At 34.0% G+C, this 20702-nt stretch overlaps 2 protein-coding genes across 3 annotated transcripts; one reads left to right on the top strand and one right to left on the bottom strand.

Annotated features, from left to right (window-relative positions):
* Positions 1 to 306: 306 nt before the first annotated feature.
* Positions 307 to 10032, bottom strand: LOC121174005 (uncharacterized). Its single transcript, XM_041011931.1, has 4 exons — positions 9371 to 10032; positions 4653 to 6613; positions 4168 to 4245; positions 307 to 736 (listed from the first exon to the last, which is right to left on the bottom strand). Exon 2 carries the CDS (start codon positions 6590 to 6592, stop codon positions 5594 to 5596), a length of 999 nt encoding a protein of 332 aa, XP_040867865.1. The 5' UTR covers positions 6593 to 6613; positions 9371 to 10032; the 3' UTR covers positions 307 to 736; positions 4168 to 4245; positions 4653 to 5593.
* Positions 10033 to 11208: 1176 nt separating this feature from the next.
* Positions 11209 to 15561, top strand: LOC100817824 (pre-rRNA-processing protein TSR2). Of its 2 annotated transcripts, none has more exons than XM_003552038.5 (5): positions 11209 to 11340; positions 12990 to 13236; positions 13381 to 13469; positions 14092 to 14205; positions 15212 to 15561. In XM_003552038.5, exons 2-5 carry the CDS (start codon positions 13053 to 13055, stop codon positions 15434 to 15436), a joined length of 612 nt encoding a protein of 203 aa, XP_003552086.1. In that variant the 5' UTR covers positions 11209 to 11340; positions 12990 to 13052; the 3' UTR covers positions 15437 to 15561. The 2 variants fall into 2 exon arrangements, with proteins under 2 accessions (XP_003552086.1, XP_006602450.1); XM_006602387.4 differs by having other exon boundaries at positions 11248 to 11340; positions 12974 to 13236.
* Positions 15562 to 20702: the final 5141 nt, after the last annotated feature.

The following is a 20702-nucleotide window of genomic DNA, read 5'->3' as shown; positions in this document are numbered from 1 at the left end:
ATTTCTTGAATCACTCAAGTAACTAAGGAGATTCACTCTCACACTTTAGAAGGTGATTAAAACTCAAATTCAAGGTTTGTCTTTTTATTAGAAAATGCGCAGCCCATAAATAGGAATGACATTAAGTTGGTTACAAAAGTGAGAAGATGAAATTATCACAATTAACTACAATTGATGATGTCATTATACCTAATTAAAACTAGAATTAAGACAAATGATAACCAATAACAACAATTGATGGTGCCATTATACCTAATTAAAACTAGAATTAAGACACAAAACATGTGAAAAAATGCGCAACTCCTGGTCGGCCAAGAGGCAGCCACAAGCCTAGAGTTTCCACCTTATTAAATCTTAATTTCTTCAAATTAAAACAAGCACATAGGTGGTGCAAATCCAAAAGGTGGTGCAAATCCAAAGAGAATTGACAGCCACTTTAACACAAGTTTGGGCCTTTATTTCAACTAACAAAATGCTAATAAAACCACTCAACAAAGGTGGCGCCCTCTACTCTTCTTGGAACATGGTGCAATTGACAATCCGAAGCTTCTCCACTTGTAACTTGGGCTTAAATTCAAATAGCATGGTTAACACTTGTTGAAGAGCTTCCTTGGCCTTCTTTGTTCTAGCCCTTGACATAGGTCCCCTTCTAAAGGTTCCTTGACCTTATTCATTGCCATGTCCTCATCACTCTCTCCCTCTTCAAAAGGATTTGTCTTCAAATCGGCTTCTCCATCTGCATCAAAAAGAGTTAAGTTAGACACATTAAATGTAGTACTCACATTATACTCACCGGGCAATTCAATCTTGTATGCATTGTCATTTATCCTTTCAAGTACTTGAAATGGACCATCCCCTCTTGGTTGAAGCTTGGATTTCCTTTGCTCCGGAAACCTCTCCTTTCTCATGTGAACCCAAACCCAATCTCCGGGTTGGAAAACAACCTTTTTGTGCCCCTTGTTTGCTTGTCTAGTATAGCTCTCATTCTTCTTTTCAATTTGGACCTTGACTCTTTCATGGAGCTTTTTCACATAGTCCACTTTGGCTTATCCTTCCTTATGCTTAAAAACTAAAATATTAGGCATTGACAACAAATCAAGAGGAGTTAGTGGATTGAAACCACAAACAACCTCAATAGGAGAACAACTAGTGGTGTTATACACAACCCTATTATAAGCAAATTCAATGTGAGGTAAGCAAACTTCCCAATTTTTAAGATCCTTTTTCAAAAAGGCCCTTAGCAAGGTACCCAAAGTCCTATTCATGACCTCCGTTTGTCCATCCGTTTGAGGGTGACAAGTAGTAGAAAATAGTAACTTAGTACCCAACTTTCCCCATAAGGTCCTCCAACAATGGCTTAGGAACTTGGAGTCCCTATCACTAACAATGCTTCTTGGTAATCCATGGAGTTTCACCACTTCTTTGAAGAACAAATCCACCACATGATTAGCATCATCAAATTTCCTACAACGAATAAACTAAGTCATTTTAGAAAACCTATCAACAACAAAAAATATGGAATCCTTACCACTACTTGTTCTAGGCAGCCCTAAAACAAAGTCCATTGATAAATCAATCCATGGAGAATCTGGAATTGGTAAAGAGGTATACAAACCATGAGGCATTACCTTTGACTTGGCCTTTTTGCAAACAATACAACACTCACAAAATTTCTGCACGTCTTTCTTCATGTTAGGCCAATAAAAATGCTCTTTCAATGTATCTAAGGTCTTTTGGACCCCAAAATGCCCCATCAACCCACCTTCATGGGCTTCACACACAAGCAAGTTTCTAGTAGAACACTTGGGCACACATAATTTATTTTCTTTGAAAAGGTAGCCCTCATATCTATAAAAACCATCTTTAGAAAATTTTTCACAATTTTTTAAGATTTCACCAAAGGTGTCATCTCCTTCATACATTTCGTGCTCTTCTTTTCCTCTCCCTTCATTCATCTTCTTCTTCCTCCAAGCTCTTATCCATGGCCTCCTATGGTGGTGAACTTCTTCTAGACTCATCTTCTCCTTGAAGTGGCGTCTCCTCTCTCTCTTCTTTCGCCATTCCGCTGCCATTCATCTTCCAAGAAGCAAAGGAATCCATTGATGAAGAAGATCCTAGGCCTACAAGCTCAAATGGAGTTTACATCATGTGGTATCAAGAGCATCTTCATCTAGGTGATGTTCTTTTGCTTCCTCTATCTTTTTGTTCGGCGAATTCTCTTTAATTCATTGTTCTTCATCTTATTCTCCATGTATATCCTCCATTGTCTTGTGGTTTGGTGTTGTTTAGAGTAGATTAAAAAAAATGAACCGATTAAATCTTAGATCTACACTTGTTCTTGCATTTCTATGGTTCAAATTTTGTAGATCTACTCTTGAATCTTGTTTTTGTGTTGATTTTAGGTTCTATCAATTTTCATTCATAATATTCTTGTGATGAACCTTTAGATCTAAATTTTATTCCAAAATATTGATTAGAAAAAAAAACACAAAAATCTAAGTGTAAATCACTTAATCCATGTTGTCTTAGAGTCATGTTTAGTCATAGTAATTGTCACATTATGTTCTAAGTTTGTGTTGAATTTTTATTTTGTTGATTGAATTCTAGATACATTTGTTCATGTATTCTTGTCATTCTTAGCCTATCTTTTGAATTTTGAGTCTAATTCATGCATGTTATTTAGTTCATAACATGTTCTAAATCAATTCCTAGAAGTAGTCTTGTTGTTGAACTCTTTTTTTTTTGTTTTCTAAGTTTCCTACATGATGCCTATGATGAAGTTGAGTTGTGGTGCTGAGTTGTGGCTGGATTTGTGAATCAAATAAGTCTTAAGCTCTCTTTAATTGTGTTATTCAAGATAATTGAGCATAAGCAAACATAAATTGTAACTATCCAAGCCTTAAGCAACATAAACACTACTCTTGATTTCTAGGTTGAAATCGCTGGTGCTGACAGCTTGAACATACGAACTTGTATAAATTACTGGGAATTGGTCACTACGTGTTTTGATACTGAATTTTCTAGACATCTGGAAAAAAATATAAAAAAAAAAAAAGAACCAAGTGATTTGGATTAAAGGAAAAAATAATAAAAATCACACAAGTTGGCGGAAAAATCAGTGTCCAGGAAAAAAAAAAGTGAAAGGAAAGTGTGCTTGTTGTTTTGGCTCAAAATTTGTTCTATAATTGGTGCCTATTTTATACCAATCCTAGTTCTGAAATTTCAATTGAAAATTAATGTGAAAACAAGTTCCAAAACTAGAGGTTTCTTGAGTCTTTTTTTTTTAGTTTTTTTTACTCTACTCTAGAGCCATTCTAAGTTTCTCTTTGAGTCCTAGCTTACTTTTATGTGTTTTTCATTGCTTTAATTGTTGAATAATCGTTGAAAATTTGTCTTGTTAAAACTCTATTGGTTTAGCTTTCATTTCATTTTTTTGGTCTTTGGTTATTGCTTGTCTCTTTGTTTCCTTGTTTGTGAGTTGCCATATAGGGAATTGGAAAGGAGGATTGATGTCATCCCTTGAAGAATTTGAGTCAAGAAGCAAGGGAAAATCACCTTAAGAGCTATTGGACTAAGAAGCACTCCAAATTGAGTGAATCACCAAAGAGAGAACAACCACCAAAATTGAGGACCTTTTTGTAATTTTGTAATTGACAATTTACTTACTTTCATTGCTTTCAAATTTTGTAACAAAAAGACCTTTCATTGGAAGTAAGTTGGGAGCCTCTAGTAGGTCACCCTACTTCCATTTGTGTGTAATAATTTAAGGCAATTTTCCCTTAGGATTGTGAATGTTTTGTTGGGAACCTTAAATGTGGTCATCCAAATACTCTTAGGATTCGCCTAGTTTACATTTCTTGCTTACTTTCATAGCTTATTTCCTTTACCTTCCATTGTTAAACCGCCTAGATAGCTTGCCTTTTACCAATTAGTTTTTACCAATATTTGAAGCATCACATTCAATTTCAAAATATTTTGAAAAATTTGGCAAAGCAAGTATGGAGGCATTGGTTAACTTTTGCTTAAGAGTATTGAAAGCTTCTTCTTGTTTCTCCCCCCATTTGAAAACAACATTTTTTTAATTACCTCATTCAAAGGTTCTGCCAATGAACTAAAACCCTTCACAAATTGCCTATAAAAACTTGCTAGGCCATGAAAACTTCTCACCTCGATCACTTTTTGGTGTAGACCACTCTTGGATAGCCTTGACCTTTTCTTCATCAACTTGAACCCCTTTGGAACTCACTACAAAACCAAGAAACACAACATGATCTTTGCAAAAAGTGCATTTTTCAAGGTTAGCATACAATTGTTCCTTCCTAAGCACACATAACACCAATTTTAAGTGTGCAACATGCAAATCAAGGGTTGTGCTATAAACAAGGATATCATCAAAGTACACCACTACAAATTTACCAATGAATTCTCTCAAAACATGGTTCATTAATCTCATAAAAGTGCTTGGTGCATTAGTCAAACTGAAAGGCATAACTAACCATTCATATAATCTATATTTAGTTTTGAAAGCGGTTTTCCATTCATCTCCTTCTTTAATCCTTATTTAATTGTAACCACTTTTCAAATTAATTTTGGAAAAGAAACAAGCACCATGAAATTCATCAAAAAAATCATTAAGTCTAGGTATTGGATACCTATATTTAATGGTAATATTGTTTAAAGCTCTACAATCGAATCACATCCTCCAAGAACCATCTTTTTTTGGAACCAAAATTACTGAGACAGCACATGGACTCATGCTATCTCTTATCCATCCTTTACCAATGAGTTCTTCCACTTGTCTTTGGATCTCCTTGGTCTCTTGAGGGTTACTCCTATAAGCTGGCCTGTTAGGCAAAGAAGCTCCCAACATGAGATCAATTTGATGCTCAATTCCCCTCAATGGTGGCAACCTACTTGGAACACTTGATGGAAACATATCCTCAAATTCCTGTAAAAGAGTTTTCACACTAGAAGGCAATTCAAAGTTGTCAAAAGTGTTAGTGGTCAAAACATAATTTTTACAAATCAACAAGTATAGGGGCTGTTTTGAATGAAACAACCCTTTGACCTCTCCTTTTGTAGCTAGAAAATTCTCCCTCACTTCAAGTGTTTCACTCATCTTTTTCCTCTCTTGTGTTTCCTTTTTTTTGTCCTCACTTTTTGAACTCTCAAGTGTTTGGCTCTCTTTTTCTTTTTCTCTCTTTTCTTGAAGAATTTTCTCTCTCATTTTTCTTTGATCCTCACACACTTCTTGTGGACTCAATGGTTTGAGCACTATCTTTTTGCCTTGATACGTGAAAGAGATCTTGTTGGTGAAACCATCATGATTAGCCTTCTTATCAAATTTCCATGGTCTCCCCAAGAGTAAGTGGCTGGCCTCCATAGGAACAACATCACAAAACACCTTATCATTGTACTTTCCAATGGAAATATCCAACTCCACTTGCTTCCTTACTTGCACCTCTCCATCCTTACTAAGCCATTAAAGCTTATACGGCCTAGGATGTGGTCTTGTGACTAAATTCAATTTAGACACAAGTCTTGCACTTGCCACATTGGTACAACTCCCTCCATCAATGATCACCATGCAAACTTAGCCATTGATCAAACATCTAGTGTGGAAAATGTTTTCTCTTTGACTTTCCTCCATAGACTTCAATTGATGGCCAAGTAACCACCTAATCATCAACAATTCTCCCTCCGGTGTTTTCTCTACTTCCTCCTCATCATACTCACTCTCTTCTCCCTTTTCAACTTCGGACTCACTAATGTAATCTCCATCTCTAAGAATCATGGCTTTCTTGTTAGGGCACTCATATACATAATGTCCCAAGCCTTGGCACCGAAAACACTTCACATCCCGGCTCTTTTTTGAGGATTGTTCTTGGAATTTTGGAGGAGTTTTTGATGGTATAGGTACTGCATTAGAGGTGGCAGCCCCTTTACTCTTGTCCTTCCAACTAGAAGAACCATAATTAGTGGAACTCCTTTTGGCCACACCTTTCCTCTTCAATTGTTGCTCTACTCGGATTGTTTTGTGAAGCAAATCCTCCATTTCAATAAATTCTTGTAGCTCAACAACATCACAGATATCACTATTTAAACCACTAAGAAATCTAACCATAGTTACCTCTTCATCCTCTTCTATCTTGGCTTGAATCATGAGCACCTCCATTTCTTTATAGTATTCCTCAATGCCTTTGCTACCTTGGGACAACTTTTGAAGTTTGAATTTTAAGTTCCTAGTATAGCTTGCCGGCACATACCGCTTCCTCATGATCCTTTTCATCTCAACCCAAGTTTCCACCAAAGGCTCCTCATTTCTAGCTCTCTCCCTTTGCAATTTGTTCCACCACACAAGAGCATAATCCGAGAATTTTGTAACTGCTAGCTTCAATTTTTGGGCCCCCTCATAGGTGTTACATGAGAAGATATGCTCTATCTTGAGTTCCCACTCTAAATATGCCTCTGGATCACTTTTCCCTTTAAAGGGTGGAATGTTGAGCTTAACTCCTTCAATTCGGTTTGGCCTTGGACCACCACTATTTCCTCCTTTCCTTTCTTTCTCATGACAAAAATCTTTGTGCCCCATCCAATTGATGTTCACCACCACCTGACATATTCAAAATAAAAATAATAATAGTTATAAAGAAAATAAAACCTCACCACACTCAAGTGTATCTCTCAAATATGGTTTTTTTTTTATTTTGTGCAGACTTGCCTTTTCGACTCTAGAATTCTCCTTGAGTTCTAAAGCAATTCAAGAGAAAGTTTACACAAAGTTCTACCACCAATTTGTGACAAGGAAAAGGCTTAGGGTTAGGCTAACAAAGACTTAGAACAAGGACAAAATTCCAGCAACTACACAATGAGATTTTTTTGAAGGAATTAAACTTCAAAATTTGGTAATTCAAACCTTCTAACAATCATTTATATTACCTTCAAAAAAATTTGAAAGCTATTATAGCATGAACCATTTAGCCCAAATAATTTTTTTTAAAATAAGTTTCTGCCCCCTTTTTTTTAACAAGAAATTAAAGGCCTAATTTTTGCAATGGTTCAGCCTCAATAAAAAAAAAATAGCATGAACAAGGTAATATAAAATGGCAAAGAAGAAATTAGAAGGATGTTACCAAGAAATTTCAGCCCAAACAATCTTGAAAAACCCTTGAACCGGAGCTCTGATAACCAAAATGATGTAAACCCATTTGCACAAGGGTTGAGGATGGATCTTCAAAGGGTTTTTTTTATTACTTGTATGAAAATTCAGAAAATGGAATGGACAAGGAGAAGAAAGTGCCGAGTTTATGGAGGGCTAAATGGAAGGGATTTGGTTCAAAGTCTAAATGTGTTTGGATGGAAAATGATGAAGAATGAGAATGAAGAAGGTGGTTGGAAGAATCACTCCTCCGGAATTAGTGTCACACACAAGATGGTGTTCCTTGATAAACCAATTTCTTGAATCACTCAAATAACTAAAGAGATTCACTCTCACACTCTAAAAGGTGATTAAAACTCAAATTCAAGGTTTGTCCTTTTATTAGAAAATGTGCAGCCCATAAATAGGAATGACATTAAGTTGGTTACAAAAGTGAGAAGATGAAATGATCACAATTAACAACAATTGATGGTGTCATTATACCTAATTAAAACTAGAATTAAGACACAAAACATGTGAAAAAATGCACAACTTTTGGTCAGCCAAAAGGCAGCCACAAGCCTAGAGTTTCCACCTTATTAAATCTTAATTTCTTCAAATTAAAACAAGCATATAGGTGGTGCAAAGCCAAAGAGAATTGACAGCCACTTTAACACAAGTTTGGGCCTTTATTTCAACTAACAAAATACTAATAAAACCACTCATCAAAGGTGGCGCCCTCTACTCTTCTTGGAACATGGTGCAATTGACAATTTGAAGCTTCTCCACTTATAACTTGGGCCTAAATTCAAATAGCATGGTTAACACTTGTTGAAGAGCTTCTTTGGTCTTCTTTGTTCTAGTCCTTGATATAGGTCCTCCAAGTCCTTCTAAAAGTTCCTTATCCTTAGTCCTTGCCATGTCCTCATCAGCAAGTCAACCCAACTTTTGTTTATATTAGATTCTATTTTATATGGCAAGTTATTGTTGCAGAGAAGGAAAACAAAGGGATTCAAATGAAAAACTAATTATGATTGTTGCCGTGGTGAAGGGATTGTAAAGAAGGTGCATTGGAAATGAACTTTTTCCTTCTACACTTTGTATATAAACTTGTTTCTCTATTGTATCTCTGTACATGTACAAAAAATTATTGTCATGACTCATGACACAATCGAATTACTTATATTCCATTTTCGGCCACAATAGATATGTATTCTAGTCCCTGAAAGTTGTTGTTTATGGTACTAGGTAAAGGTCCAGGCTTTCTTTGTCTAAATTTAGTAAATGTGCAACCAATGCCTGAAGGCAAACAATGGAGTAAATTATTAGATTGGGATTAAAAAGTAAAAATAAAATAAAATTTAGACTTGTGGTATCACAATGAAAAAATCAACTTCTTTGCAATTCTAATTGTCTAGTTCAAAGAAAGAATCAAAAGTTTTGCATTTCAGAAACAACGGATAAAAATAACATTAAGAAAAAAATATATTTCAGACAAAAATAAAGGTAACATAGAAAATAAAGAAATTATAAAAGTTCATTACTAATGCCTACATAAAAGAAAAGAAAAAACAAAGGGTTTTAGAGTTTAAATCTAGGGAATCAATAATTGTTCCCAAGGCTCCGCTAACCTTGAACACCATAAGCTTGTCTAAAGACTATTTATATTTGAAGAGACCGCAAAAATTTAGTTTCACATGTTGGTTCGTTACTATTAGAAGTTGGCCATCAAACTTTGATAAGCCACAACCACTCCATATGACATATTGTGATTTGCCACTAACACATTGAAAAGGATGAAGATAATTAGAATGGGGGAAAATAAATCACAAGGATTTAATCAAATAGATTAAGAAAAAGAAAAGAAAACCTGAAAACTAAAAATTCATTTCAACCCTTGTTCAATGTGATAATAATAGGTTGAGATTAGAAAGCTTAGAAGTAGAAGTGTTGGTAATTAGGTTCTAAACAGTGTGTCCATCTCCAAGAGTGTATTTATTCATTTCTCAAAAAAAAGTATTTACCACTCACATGATATTATTTGTTTTTGGAACAAATTCATTCTATTTAAAAAGTAAAGTAACCCCCTTAAACATATTATATACACAAAACAAACATAAATGGTTAAAGAACACACACGTATCTCTAAAAAAAAACAAGCACACAAACATAGACACTTGTGAGATCTTTCAACAAAAACAACACACAATTATGTTTCATGAAGAATCAAACCTCAATTGGACCTAGAGCCCTTAAAACTTTAATGCAGACAACATTCGGTGTAACCGTGTAGAATGGATCAATCTCCACCCTGCAACTTTTGTAGAAAGAAAAAAAATTGAGAAATAAAATGCAAAAATATAAAATTTGATAAATAAACAATACGTAATAAAACTTATGGCTACCGTCGGAGAGAAAACAAAAACTTGCCTGGGTTAGAACTTAGAACCAAGGAAGGAAACCAAAATGGATTTAGAGACAATGAAACTGAAAAATAAAGAAAGATAAATTGAAGGAGAAGAAGGAAAAAGGAAGAGATTATAGAAACTTCAGAAACACAAATTAGATGGAATCAGATAATCATAACCTTTGATAGCGTGAGAAAGAAAGAAAGCAATGATCGTGAACTGAGAGCCAAAGTTAAAGCCATAAAGGATAGTGATGTTTGTATATTGTTATATATTATAGAATATTTTATGAGATTAAATTAATCTTAATGTTAAATGATATTACATAAAACATACACATGACATGAAACACAAAAGAAAAAAAAAAAAGAAAAGGAGAGAATTCACTTGAATGTGATAGAATGAATAAAGGATTCCCTAGACTTACCATGTTGAAGAGGTTCATATTATTTCTTCATTGATTTTCAGAGCACTTTTGACGGTGATTCCACCTCACCCAAATCATACAATTATAAACTTTAGATATTACTTTTTAAATACATAACTTTCTCCTCAACGACTACAACTAATTGAATGAGAGAAAAGTTTGTTCTATGGCAGAAGAAGAGGAGCAAGGCTTTGAGCTTGGTTGCGTCCACATCGTAAATGTGATTTGATTTGATGAATTTGTATTTGAAACGAAGAGGGAGAGAAAAGGGGGTCATTGTATACTTTTACTTTCCCTATCCATAAAGATTTGAGGGCAATAGATGAATGTGGAGGTTATAAGGATGTGTTACAATTTTACTTGTGTTATATAAGGAATAATTTTACAAATCAAGTGAAAAATTATGTTGTTACTCAAGGATAAAATGGTATTAAAAAATGTGTACACAAACAAATAGTTACCTGAACATATTCCATTTATATAATGGTATAAATGAAGGATAAATAAGGAATTTGAATTGTGTGCACTAAATGAGATAATTCTCCTTATTAATAGTTATAGATTAATATTGGCTTTGTCACTAATAAGAATCTTTCAACTAATTTATGTCCCTTAAAAAAATCATTAATTTAGTTAATCACATTAGCTCTGTCAATTAATTATACTATCATTCCAAAATTACCATTTTCTTATCTGTTTATTCACTTATTTGTTTCTCATCAATTTTTGGAGAGAGAATAATTAAGTAAAGATATATAGAAAAAAATAATTAATACATTTAGAAATTAGATAAGACCTACACTAAAATGGTTTAAGATCTCAAAACGAGATTTATTATTGAAGTAAAGAATGAAAAAGATTTTAACCATTGCAAAGAGATTTTAGTCTCAAGATCTCATCTTGCTAAGATCCATTATTGGAATAGGATGTTAAATCTCTTCCTATATGAAGATCTAGTTCTTGTATAAGAAGTCTCCCTAATGCTGCATCCATTTAAAAAAAAATTGATTTCTTACTTTCTCTCCATAAAATTAATTTGCATAACGAGATCTTCTATTGAAGATAGTCTAAAGATCTCAAAATAAAATCTTCTAGTTGAAACAATTTTTTTAAAAAAAGTTTTATGATTAGGAATAGAAGGAGCAACTCTATATTATGTTTATCTTTCGTCCATTTATTGCTTTTTTGGTATTTTAAATTTTAATGATCAAATGATAAAAATTCCTAGTTTACACCCCCAATAAAGATAAAAAAAAAAAACCCTCAATTACACACTCGCTTACACCCTTTGTTCTCCGCTAGGTTCGTCATTCACTTGCATTGCACGCCGCCACCTCTGCGGCTTCGCTGTAGTCAGTGAACCAGAGGTACGTTCCTCATCTTCTTCTCCCTCCCGCTTTCTGTCTGTATGTAGGTGCAATTTTGGAATCAACGGCCTTCCAAAAAAAAAACGATTGGAAACAATAAGTGGCTGTTTGGTGCGTTTGAGTTCAATTCACTTTTTTGATTCAATTCACTTGTTTGATTCAAAACCAAGTGTCACATAGCACGTATTCCTTTCATTTCTTTTATCATATCATGTCTGCCAGTGATCCCAATTCTGCAATATATGTGACTTATTCTATATAGAAATATAGGCAATTAGGGGCAAATCTTGAGGTAGATATACCAATCAAATACCTTACTTTGTTGATTTCCTAGAAGATGATGATGAACTTGAACACATAAAAGAAGGAATATGGAGAAGGGGGAATGCTAACTGGTGAGGTAAAGCAGCGCCTAATTGAAGTTTTGACTGAACTAGTGGAGAGGCATCGTAGGGCTCGGTCAGTCGGGCTTCTGTGACTGAAGAGATGGATTGGTGGATGCATTTTATTAGGCACTGCTTTACCTCACCAGTTAGCATTCCCTCTTCTCCACATTCCTTCTTTTATGTGTTCAAGTTCATCATCATCTTCTAGGAAATTAACATGGTAAGGTATTTGATTGGTATATCTACCTCAAGATTTGCCCCTAATTTATACAACAATTTTGTTATATAGACTTACTATCATCAAAATGTGTACCTTACTTTTTTACCACCACTTGATAATTCAAAGGGCAAAAAACTTAGTTCGTCTGGAAAAAAAAAAAAAGAAACTAACTGTCATGTCGCTTAACATATGGAGTTTTCAAATGTTATTTTCCTTAAGTTTGCGCAGCCATTTTGGGTACACTGCATGTAGTTTGTTTCTTGGCTTCCTTTTTCAACTTTTCTTTTTTTCTCTTATTTCATATTTGATATGATTTTGTTATCAGAAATCTTCAACTTGGTTCATTCATTATTCCTCAATAATGTTAATTGCCACTTTCTATACCTTCCCAATTCAAGGACTTTCTCTGTTCTGAAGGCAATACTGTCACCTGATGTGAAACTCAATACCTCTTGTTTTGGATTTGATCAATTATGCAATAAATAATGTATTGGTATAAAAGATGCTACCTTTTAATCATGGATCAAATTGTTGTTATCACAAAACAAAGCCAAGAGTGTTTGATTAACCTACCACTCATTTATGTTGCTCTCTGCTGGAGTAGATGACTGTCTGCTCACATCTGCAGTTACAGTGATACTCTAATTTGCTTTTAATTTTTATATTGAACAACTTGTGGAAGAAGATATATATTCTATTTTCTCTTTAAATAATTTTGTACTGTATACTTTAATCTTATCTGTAGAAAAACAGTACCAGGCAGTGTGCTGATACACACAATAGTTTCACATATACGTGGGTTTTCATATTCACTATATAAGTACATGACTTTATCTATAGGGCATGCTTGATGCAGGTCCCTCTGTAAAAAGGGTTTATTGTGTTTTGGTGATACAATAGTTTTGTATTGTAAACTTTAATCTTATCTGTAGAAAAACAGTACCAGGCAGTGTGCTGATATACACAATAGTTTCACATATATGTGGGTTTTCATATTCACTATATAAGTACATGACTTCATCAATAGGGCATGCTTGATGCAGGTCCCTCTGTAAAAAGGGTTTATTGTGTTTTGGTGACACATTGAAGCTGAGATAGAAAGAGGGATGGAGGGTTCGCGACGGCTACGGGGACATTCTATAGGAGTTTTCAGTGAAGGGATTGGTTTAGTTTTATTTCGCTGGTCGACTCTTCTAACGGCTGTTGAGAATGAATGGGGTGGCCACGAGTCCCGTGTCAAAGCCGATCAACTTGCCAGTGACATTCTTTCCTGGTTCACTCAATCCAAAGGTATTTAAATTAACACAAGTCACTTTCGGTTAATCTTCTCCACTCTTGCTTAGAACACCATGTGATACAAAAGGTAATTGTGTGGATTGGAAACTCTTTTTTGATTTATTTATTTAATTTATTCTTTTGATTGTTGCTACCCAGAGCCACTTTATATTGATGACTTAGAAGACATACTGGATCAAGGTATGCTTTCTCTCAATGTAGAGGTGGAGGATGGCAGCATTGAAGAGGTATGAATTTTCTTTTTGTATTTGTTGGCCTCAAATTGTTGCATTAGTGATTATTTGTTGTTAAACTATGCTAATAATTTTTCTAATAAGTATATGGGTAAAAGGTTTGAGAAATCATTCTTTACTATATTCCGATCAGGCTGAAGGAGATAATATTGTTTATGTTGACATTACACTCACCCCTCCCCATCTTAAGCATAATTCATGGCGCTATTTTTTTTCTGCCTTGGAAAAGAAGATACCATTGTATGCTAATTTTTGTATGCATATCATTATCATTTATTACTATTTTATTGTTAAAAGTCTGCCCTCCATACCTGTATTCTATTATTCTATATTTTTCTTTTGAAGGATTTTTGTATCCCTAAACTCTACTACTGCTTTGGATGCATTTATTGAAAAAGAAGCAGCTTTAAATACTTTTTCATGGTATCCATATGATGCTACATAGACTAAAATTATGTCCCAAGTGATGAATCAAATTAATTTTCTTGGGACTCAAGTAAAATATTTTGAGCTTTGTATATTCCTTTGCTAGTCACTTGTTTTATATGTGTGTGTGTGTGTGTTTTGCTATGTCCACTTGTTCTTATTCTTCATATCCATGTTCATGATTATGTAGGTAGCTGAAAAACTAATGGTTATGCACGAAGAATTCTTAGAAGACAATTTTAGTTCTTTCGAAAATCTCAGGAAAGCCAATCTTGAGCATGCTGCTCGTCCTCCTGTACCACAGGTAAATTACAGGCACAATATGCTCAGAAACAAACCTTACTGTTTTTATAATTAGATTAGATTCATAATATCAAATTTACAAGGTTATATATATATATATATATATATATATATATATATATATATATATATATATATATATATATATATATATTATAGTATTAATTTAGGTTTTTCATTTTCTACATGATGTGATATTTTGGGGGGATGAACGGTAAGTTATTTGGCATGACCTGATTTTGGTATCTCCTATTTATAATATGTGCAACAAGATCTTATGAAGTAATGTAGTCATTGGATTGAAAGGGAATATGGTCCTTACAACTCTATGATACTTTAATCTTATATGTTGCGCTCCTGAATGCAGAATATCATCTACTGCCTCTCTTCTTTCCTCTCAAACTACATATCAATTTTAAGTCTTGAAAACTTTGCTATGGTTACTTAACACTACCTATGATTTTTGCATTTATTTGGGTACTTCTAGTATTTCTGTTTCATTCCTTGTTCTATGGCATAGAAGTTGGAATAATGGAATATGCTCCCAAAACACAAATAAGTCCAGAATCATTATATTTCTCTATACTTGAAATAAGGCAAATATTACCATGCTTCTTGTTTGTGACTAGTGATGTTAATAAATACGATGAAAGTTTTGATTTTTTTTTTAAACATGATCATTATGTTATGAAATAATATAAACAGGGACTGCTTCATCCCTGGACTTAAGCCCACTTCCTTTTTGCCTACAATTTCCTTCCTACTCTATACACCAGTTCTTAAACCTCCTTTGCTAGCCCCCAAAATGTGAACTGCCTTTCTGATGATGCTAACATGGACTGGAACTAGATGATGGCAATTGTCAATTGGTTACATATGTTTACTGAGCTTGTTTGGTTGATGTACATTTCTCCTTGTTTACATATGGCTAAAGTAACAATTGGATGATCTTCTACTTCCCTTGAATTTGAATGTAGTAATGATGTTACACATTTATGATGTTCTAGATTGTAAATGATGATGAAGACGATACAGATGAAGATGTTGGTAATGATGAAAACATGATTGTGGATGATAATTCTTCAAACATGAATCCGGAGACTTCAACATCTGTTGCAAACACGAATTCAGTGAACAGGTCAGTTAATGGACCTCTGCCAAAGGTTTCAGGTGAAGCAGATGATGGATGGGTTGTAGTTTCAAACAGAAGAAATAAGGGTAGAAAAAATTAGATAAATATATTTAAATTTTTGTTTTATGATGTGCTGTTGTCTTTCTCTGTTTTCTTGTGCTTCTTGATGTACTACAAACCTTCTTGAGGGGTGTAACTATGTATACGAATTTTTTGTTTTACTCATTTTAGGTCTCCTCCATTTGAGGTCTTTAGGAAAAAAAGTGGATGAGCATATATTCTGGGAATTCCTACATTACTTTTTTTTGTCTCTTGAGACATTTTGTTTGTAGTTTATGGTATTGAAAGCTTTGTCATATCTTGCAGTAGAGTGATCCAATTATCCAGTAAAGTTGGTCACCTTGCTTGTTCCCAAGCACACTTTTCCACGCCAAACTTATATGACTCACCAGTCACCATCATCAATAACCGATCTTCATTCAATCTTTACATCCATGCAGGTTTTCACTCGATCACCTACACTTCGATCTTGGTTCTTATTCACAAACACATCCTAAGCTTCAGGATTTCGCAACACCAAGACCTTTTCTTATTCACACATCACTAATTATTCTATCATCGTCCATACAGTAAACACACGGGAAAAGGGAGAGTACAAAAAATGGCATCACTATTTCCTTTTTTCTTTTTCCTTTTATCAAACATTGTGTGCCTGTCAGACATTTTTCTTTCCTCGGTCATGTCTAAGTCCTCACTTCTCATTCCATTGATATGCATCCAATTGAACTGAAGTGATTTAACAAAAAAATGCAACGGTCAACTCAACATTTGTTAAAACTTTTTCCAGTACAAAATAAAATGTATTCATAATACTCCTTCGAAGTTAATAGAGCAGTTACCAATAAATTTCAGTAGATAAAACTTCTAGATTCAGTACTTTGGGTCTCTTGCTAGTTCCTAGTGTTGGCAAAACCTTACTTTTGCTTGGTATATTCTGATGACTCATTCTTGTCCACATTCTCTTGGAAGTAAAAGAAACGAGCTGAAAGGTGTAACCACGGTCGCTCTTGGTAAATGGATTGATATTTTTACATCAGAAATAAAAAAAAATGATTATATATTTGGGTTTCATTGATGTAAATTATTACATCAACCATTTATTTCATATTAAATAAAATACATATCCCACCTCAACTAGTGCTCCTTTCATTTTTCAAGACTCGCGAGTCTCTTGTATTTTTGTGATTCCCCAAATTATGATGATTGCTTAATGCTTATGTCTTGACTCCAGAACCAAAGATGGATGTCCTAAAAATAAGGTTAAGCAACTTAAGCTTATGCTAGGATATCCAAAGCGACAACTAATAGAAAAAATCAATTAAACGGCATGCTACACTACGTACATGGCAAATTCCATGCAAATTCAAAGAGCTAACGTGTAAATTTTCATCTAAGTTCTTACGCAAGGAGCACGTTACTTCATAAAAAAATTTGCAAGATGCTATCGTCCATACTAGCAAGGTTATAAAATTCGAAAAGGGTTAGAAAGACCTGAACACACCTTTTTTTTATAAGCACCTGAAGACACTTTGTATCTCCAGTATACGACTAATATATTTTTTTTCACGTAAATCTTATATGAGCAATTTCACACACTTAATTAAAACTTATGCATACTAGCAAGTTTATAAAATTCGAAAAGGTACTTAAAAGACCTAAAGACACTTTGTATCTCTATATGACTAATATATTGTATTTCTTTATTATGTAAATCTTATATGAGCAATTTCATACACTTAATTAAAACTCATGCCTTTGTATATTCAATTTGTTGGGTTTTTTGGGCTCTCTTCCTATGTGTAGTAAAGACCCAAATAAAAAGATCCATTTTGTCAAGTAGAGAGGGGTCAAATTAGAGAGAGAGATATACATACAGACTCATTTGAGAGGAAAAAATAGTTACAAATCATTGAGAGAGAAAGAAAGAGAGGGAAAATCATTGTGATTCTCGCATACCCGCTAGAGACCATTTTTTAGAATGCAACTGCGAATTTGTTCACCATTGGATCAAGCTGATTTTTGAACAGCAGGTTTTACGTGCGTGATACTTCAAATTGTCTGGCTGGATCAGGAAAAAGATATTTGTAGAGAAAGATAAGTGTTTCACATTATCTGCTCTATATTTTGGGATTTTATCTTCTTGTCTCTATTATACCAATTAGGGGTTTATTTTGATTTGACTATTTATAACACGTTTTATTACACTTGTTGGAGGTTCTCTTGTATCTTCATTGATCATAGTATTTCTTTGGTCTTAACGATTCGTGATTTTTACCCTTACATTGAGGGATTTTTCACATTAAACAAATTTTGTCTCTATTTTCATCTATTTTGTGCTCTATACCTTATTGGTACTCCTCACAGGTTCTTGCAAGTTTTGGGGAATTTGTTTCCGCTGCTTATTACTCTTTGATAGAGTTTGTTATTGTGTTAGCCTATTTCTCCCATCAGAGTATTGTTGGAGTATAAGTGTAAGGTGAAGTCCCACATCGGGTAGAAGTGAAAAAGTTGAGCACCATATAAGTGAGGAGAAAACTCATAAACTTGAGCTTTAAGGTTTTGGGTTAAAATGTGGTGTCAAGTTTCCTTATGTGATGTCTCATGGCCCATTGGTGGAAATCTCCACGACGTTTACTCCCCTCGATTTTTCCCAACATATTTTACATTTTTTTTATGTTTGCTTTTTTTTATTTTATCATATAAGTATATCTCAAGACTTTGCAATACCACTCATATATATGGGTAAGATGCTAATATTAAAAAAAGGCTTTATTAATGAAAAAAAGACAATATTCACTTTATATCTCTAACATACAACTTATATATTTTTTAGTATACAACTTACATATTTTCCATAAGTCATACTATATACGATGACACAAACTTTTTGTTTTTTTTATTAAAGAAATCATTATGCAAGTCGTATATTAGATATGCAAGTTCTATTAAAAGAATTACTTCGATAACTTGTATTTTGAAAATACGGCTTACCTTTATATAAGTCGAACACTCCATGTATGAAAAAAGGTTTGAAAAAATGGCATGCTAATCGCTAAATTAATAGTTTTAAAATAAAATTACACTGCTTTGATTTAAGAACAACCTGGCTAAGAAGAAAAAAAGAACGTACCACTACGCTTACGCATTGCATATCGTGATTGAACAATTATTTAACATCCCATTTTTTGATTGCCGCAGTCCCAAAATATGTAAAGTTTCCACCTTACCCTTTTCATCTCACTCACACTTTCTTGTCTCCATCTTCCTCTTCATCGAGGGAAGCACTTGTGCGGATCCTCTTGATTGGGATGGTGGCGGCTCCAATCTAGTGAGGTGATGATTTCCAGCTAGTGATGGTGCTATTAAAGCATGGAGTGGTGTCTATTACGAATTACTAAATCCATAATATATTTTTTTGCATTACCGATTGAACAACATGTAACTATATTATGGTGGTGCGGTTGTGCAGAGGTGACAAGGTGAAATCATGCACACGCAACGTGGATCTGGTGTGCAGGTCACATGCGCAGATCTAAGAGGTGCAGAGGTGACTGCGGTGTGCAACTTATGGTGTCATGGTTGGGTGGTGCACGTTTCGATCTTGAGAAAGGAGGTGGCGATGTGATAAGGAGGGAAGAGGGGGTGAGTGGTGGACCGTGGTGGTTGCACAGAGATGGTGCACCAAGCAAAAAAATGGGATGCTTTTGCTTTGTGTACAAAGTTTGAGATCAACTAACTGATGGGTGTAGGAGAAATGATGGGCCAAAATTCATGGTCTCATGCAATTGCTGCCTTATTAGATATGAGTGAAGAATTATGGTCTTTGGTTCGTAACCATTTGCTTAGAGAACTAACAAAATGGTCTGATGAGTATATCAACCTGCTTGGTGATATAGACAAATTTGAAAAATTAAAGCAGTCCCTACTTGTGGATGGATTATCCATGGTATATAAGTTTTTTGTTACATTTTGATGGTTTAATTTTGCTTTAAATAAATGTAATTAAAACTATTACATGCAAATTACCATGAATAAGTGGATGAATATAACCAACATAAGATATGTGATTGCATCAAGTTATAATGTCATCCTTGTTTCTCTTTCTCTCCAACAAAGCATAATGTTTTTTCCTCTTAAAAGTCAACCATCAAGAGATTGTTTTGTACATCGCGTTATATGTATCGGTCATGTGTATGACAATCATCTTGTTTGTGTACTTTATGTAATAAAATATGTTCTAATAATTTGAATGTGTATGTCCCTATGTAACAGGTATTTCTAAGAGATCATTGTCCCTTACCGCCAGTATCTTTGTTATAATATACAAATTGTCATTATCAAACAAAGTAGTGGCTTACATCAAATATTAGTAGAATGCAACAGTATACAAATTTGATGAGGTGGAAAATAGACTTTGTTGATTTAAGGAAAGATTGACCATTTAGTTACAGTTAAGCCAATATTTGTAACATACATAGTTGTGACATACTTATGGGGTTGTCCTGTAATATGATAATTAATGTGTGTTTCATTAGACGTTCATATAAGTATTTATTTTACATAATTATCGATTGTGCAAATAATCATATTAGAAAAAAAAACAAAACATCAAACAATATATAATTATTTATGTTTTAGGGTTTTTATTTAGGGTTATTTAACTAATTAAATTGAATTATGGTTTAGGGTTTCAGTGTTGATGAATTATGTATTTAGGGATGAGGGATTAAATAATTAGGTTTAAGGTTTAACATAATAATCTACTTAGGTCAATAATTTAATATTCACATATTGCATAAACGAAAATAAATAAAAAAAACTTATCAAATAACAGTAAATAATAAACTTAGTTCAGTCATATTGCATACATAATTCATATAAAACCTAAAAAATCCTAACAATCTTCATGCATCTGGCATACACCATTTTCGTCTCGATCGAACATATACATTTCCTTGCATAGTCACACTGCTAGCGATCCTTGGGCACTCCTCGGTCACAGTGTATGCGTATGTTCCTTCAGTGACTACCCTCAGGTTAATCAGGAGTTTTAACCTTTCTATTATTGCTTGGCAAACCTCCTACGACATTGACAATAAGGTAAAAAGTAAACATTTAATGCATGACACATAAAATGACTAACAGTGAGAAATCAAAATATATTATACATGTGCATGTCGAGGCATGTCTACATCAGCAGGTGCAGCTGCAGGTGGTTCTGGCATAGCCACTGTGGAGACCGGATACTGAGGAGGATCTAGTTCAATAAATGTATCATCATGCACCATGGATGGATGTCTAGGAGG

Source organism: Glycine max, chromosome 18 (genome assembly GCF_000004515.6).
Source record: "Glycine max cultivar Williams 82 chromosome 18, Glycine_max_v4.0, whole genome shotgun sequence".
Classification (NCBI taxonomy): domain Eukaryota; kingdom Viridiplantae; phylum Streptophyta; class Magnoliopsida; order Fabales; family Fabaceae; genus Glycine; species Glycine max.
The sequence above is the reverse complement of the archived record's forward strand: the minus strand, read 5'-3'. Positions and strand labels throughout refer to the sequence as shown.

Bases quoted from the DNA above. Each gene is read 5' to 3' on its own strand.
- LOC121174005 (XM_041011931.1), bottom strand. From the start codon at position 6,592: ATGGGGCACAAAGATTTTTGTCATGAGAAAGAAAGGAAAGGAGGAAAT.
- LOC100817824 (XM_003552038.5), top strand. From the start codon at position 13,053: ATGGAGGGTTCGCGACGGCTACGGGGACATTCTATAGGAGTTTTCAGT. The intron at 13,237-13,380 runs GTATTTAAATTA...GTTGCTACCCAG, and splicing joins CTGGTTCACTCAATCCAAAG to AGCCACTTTATATTGATGAC. The intron at 13,470-14,091 runs GTATGAATTTTC...ATGATTATGTAG, and splicing joins AGGATGGCAGCATTGAAGAG to GTAGCTGAAAAACTAATGGT.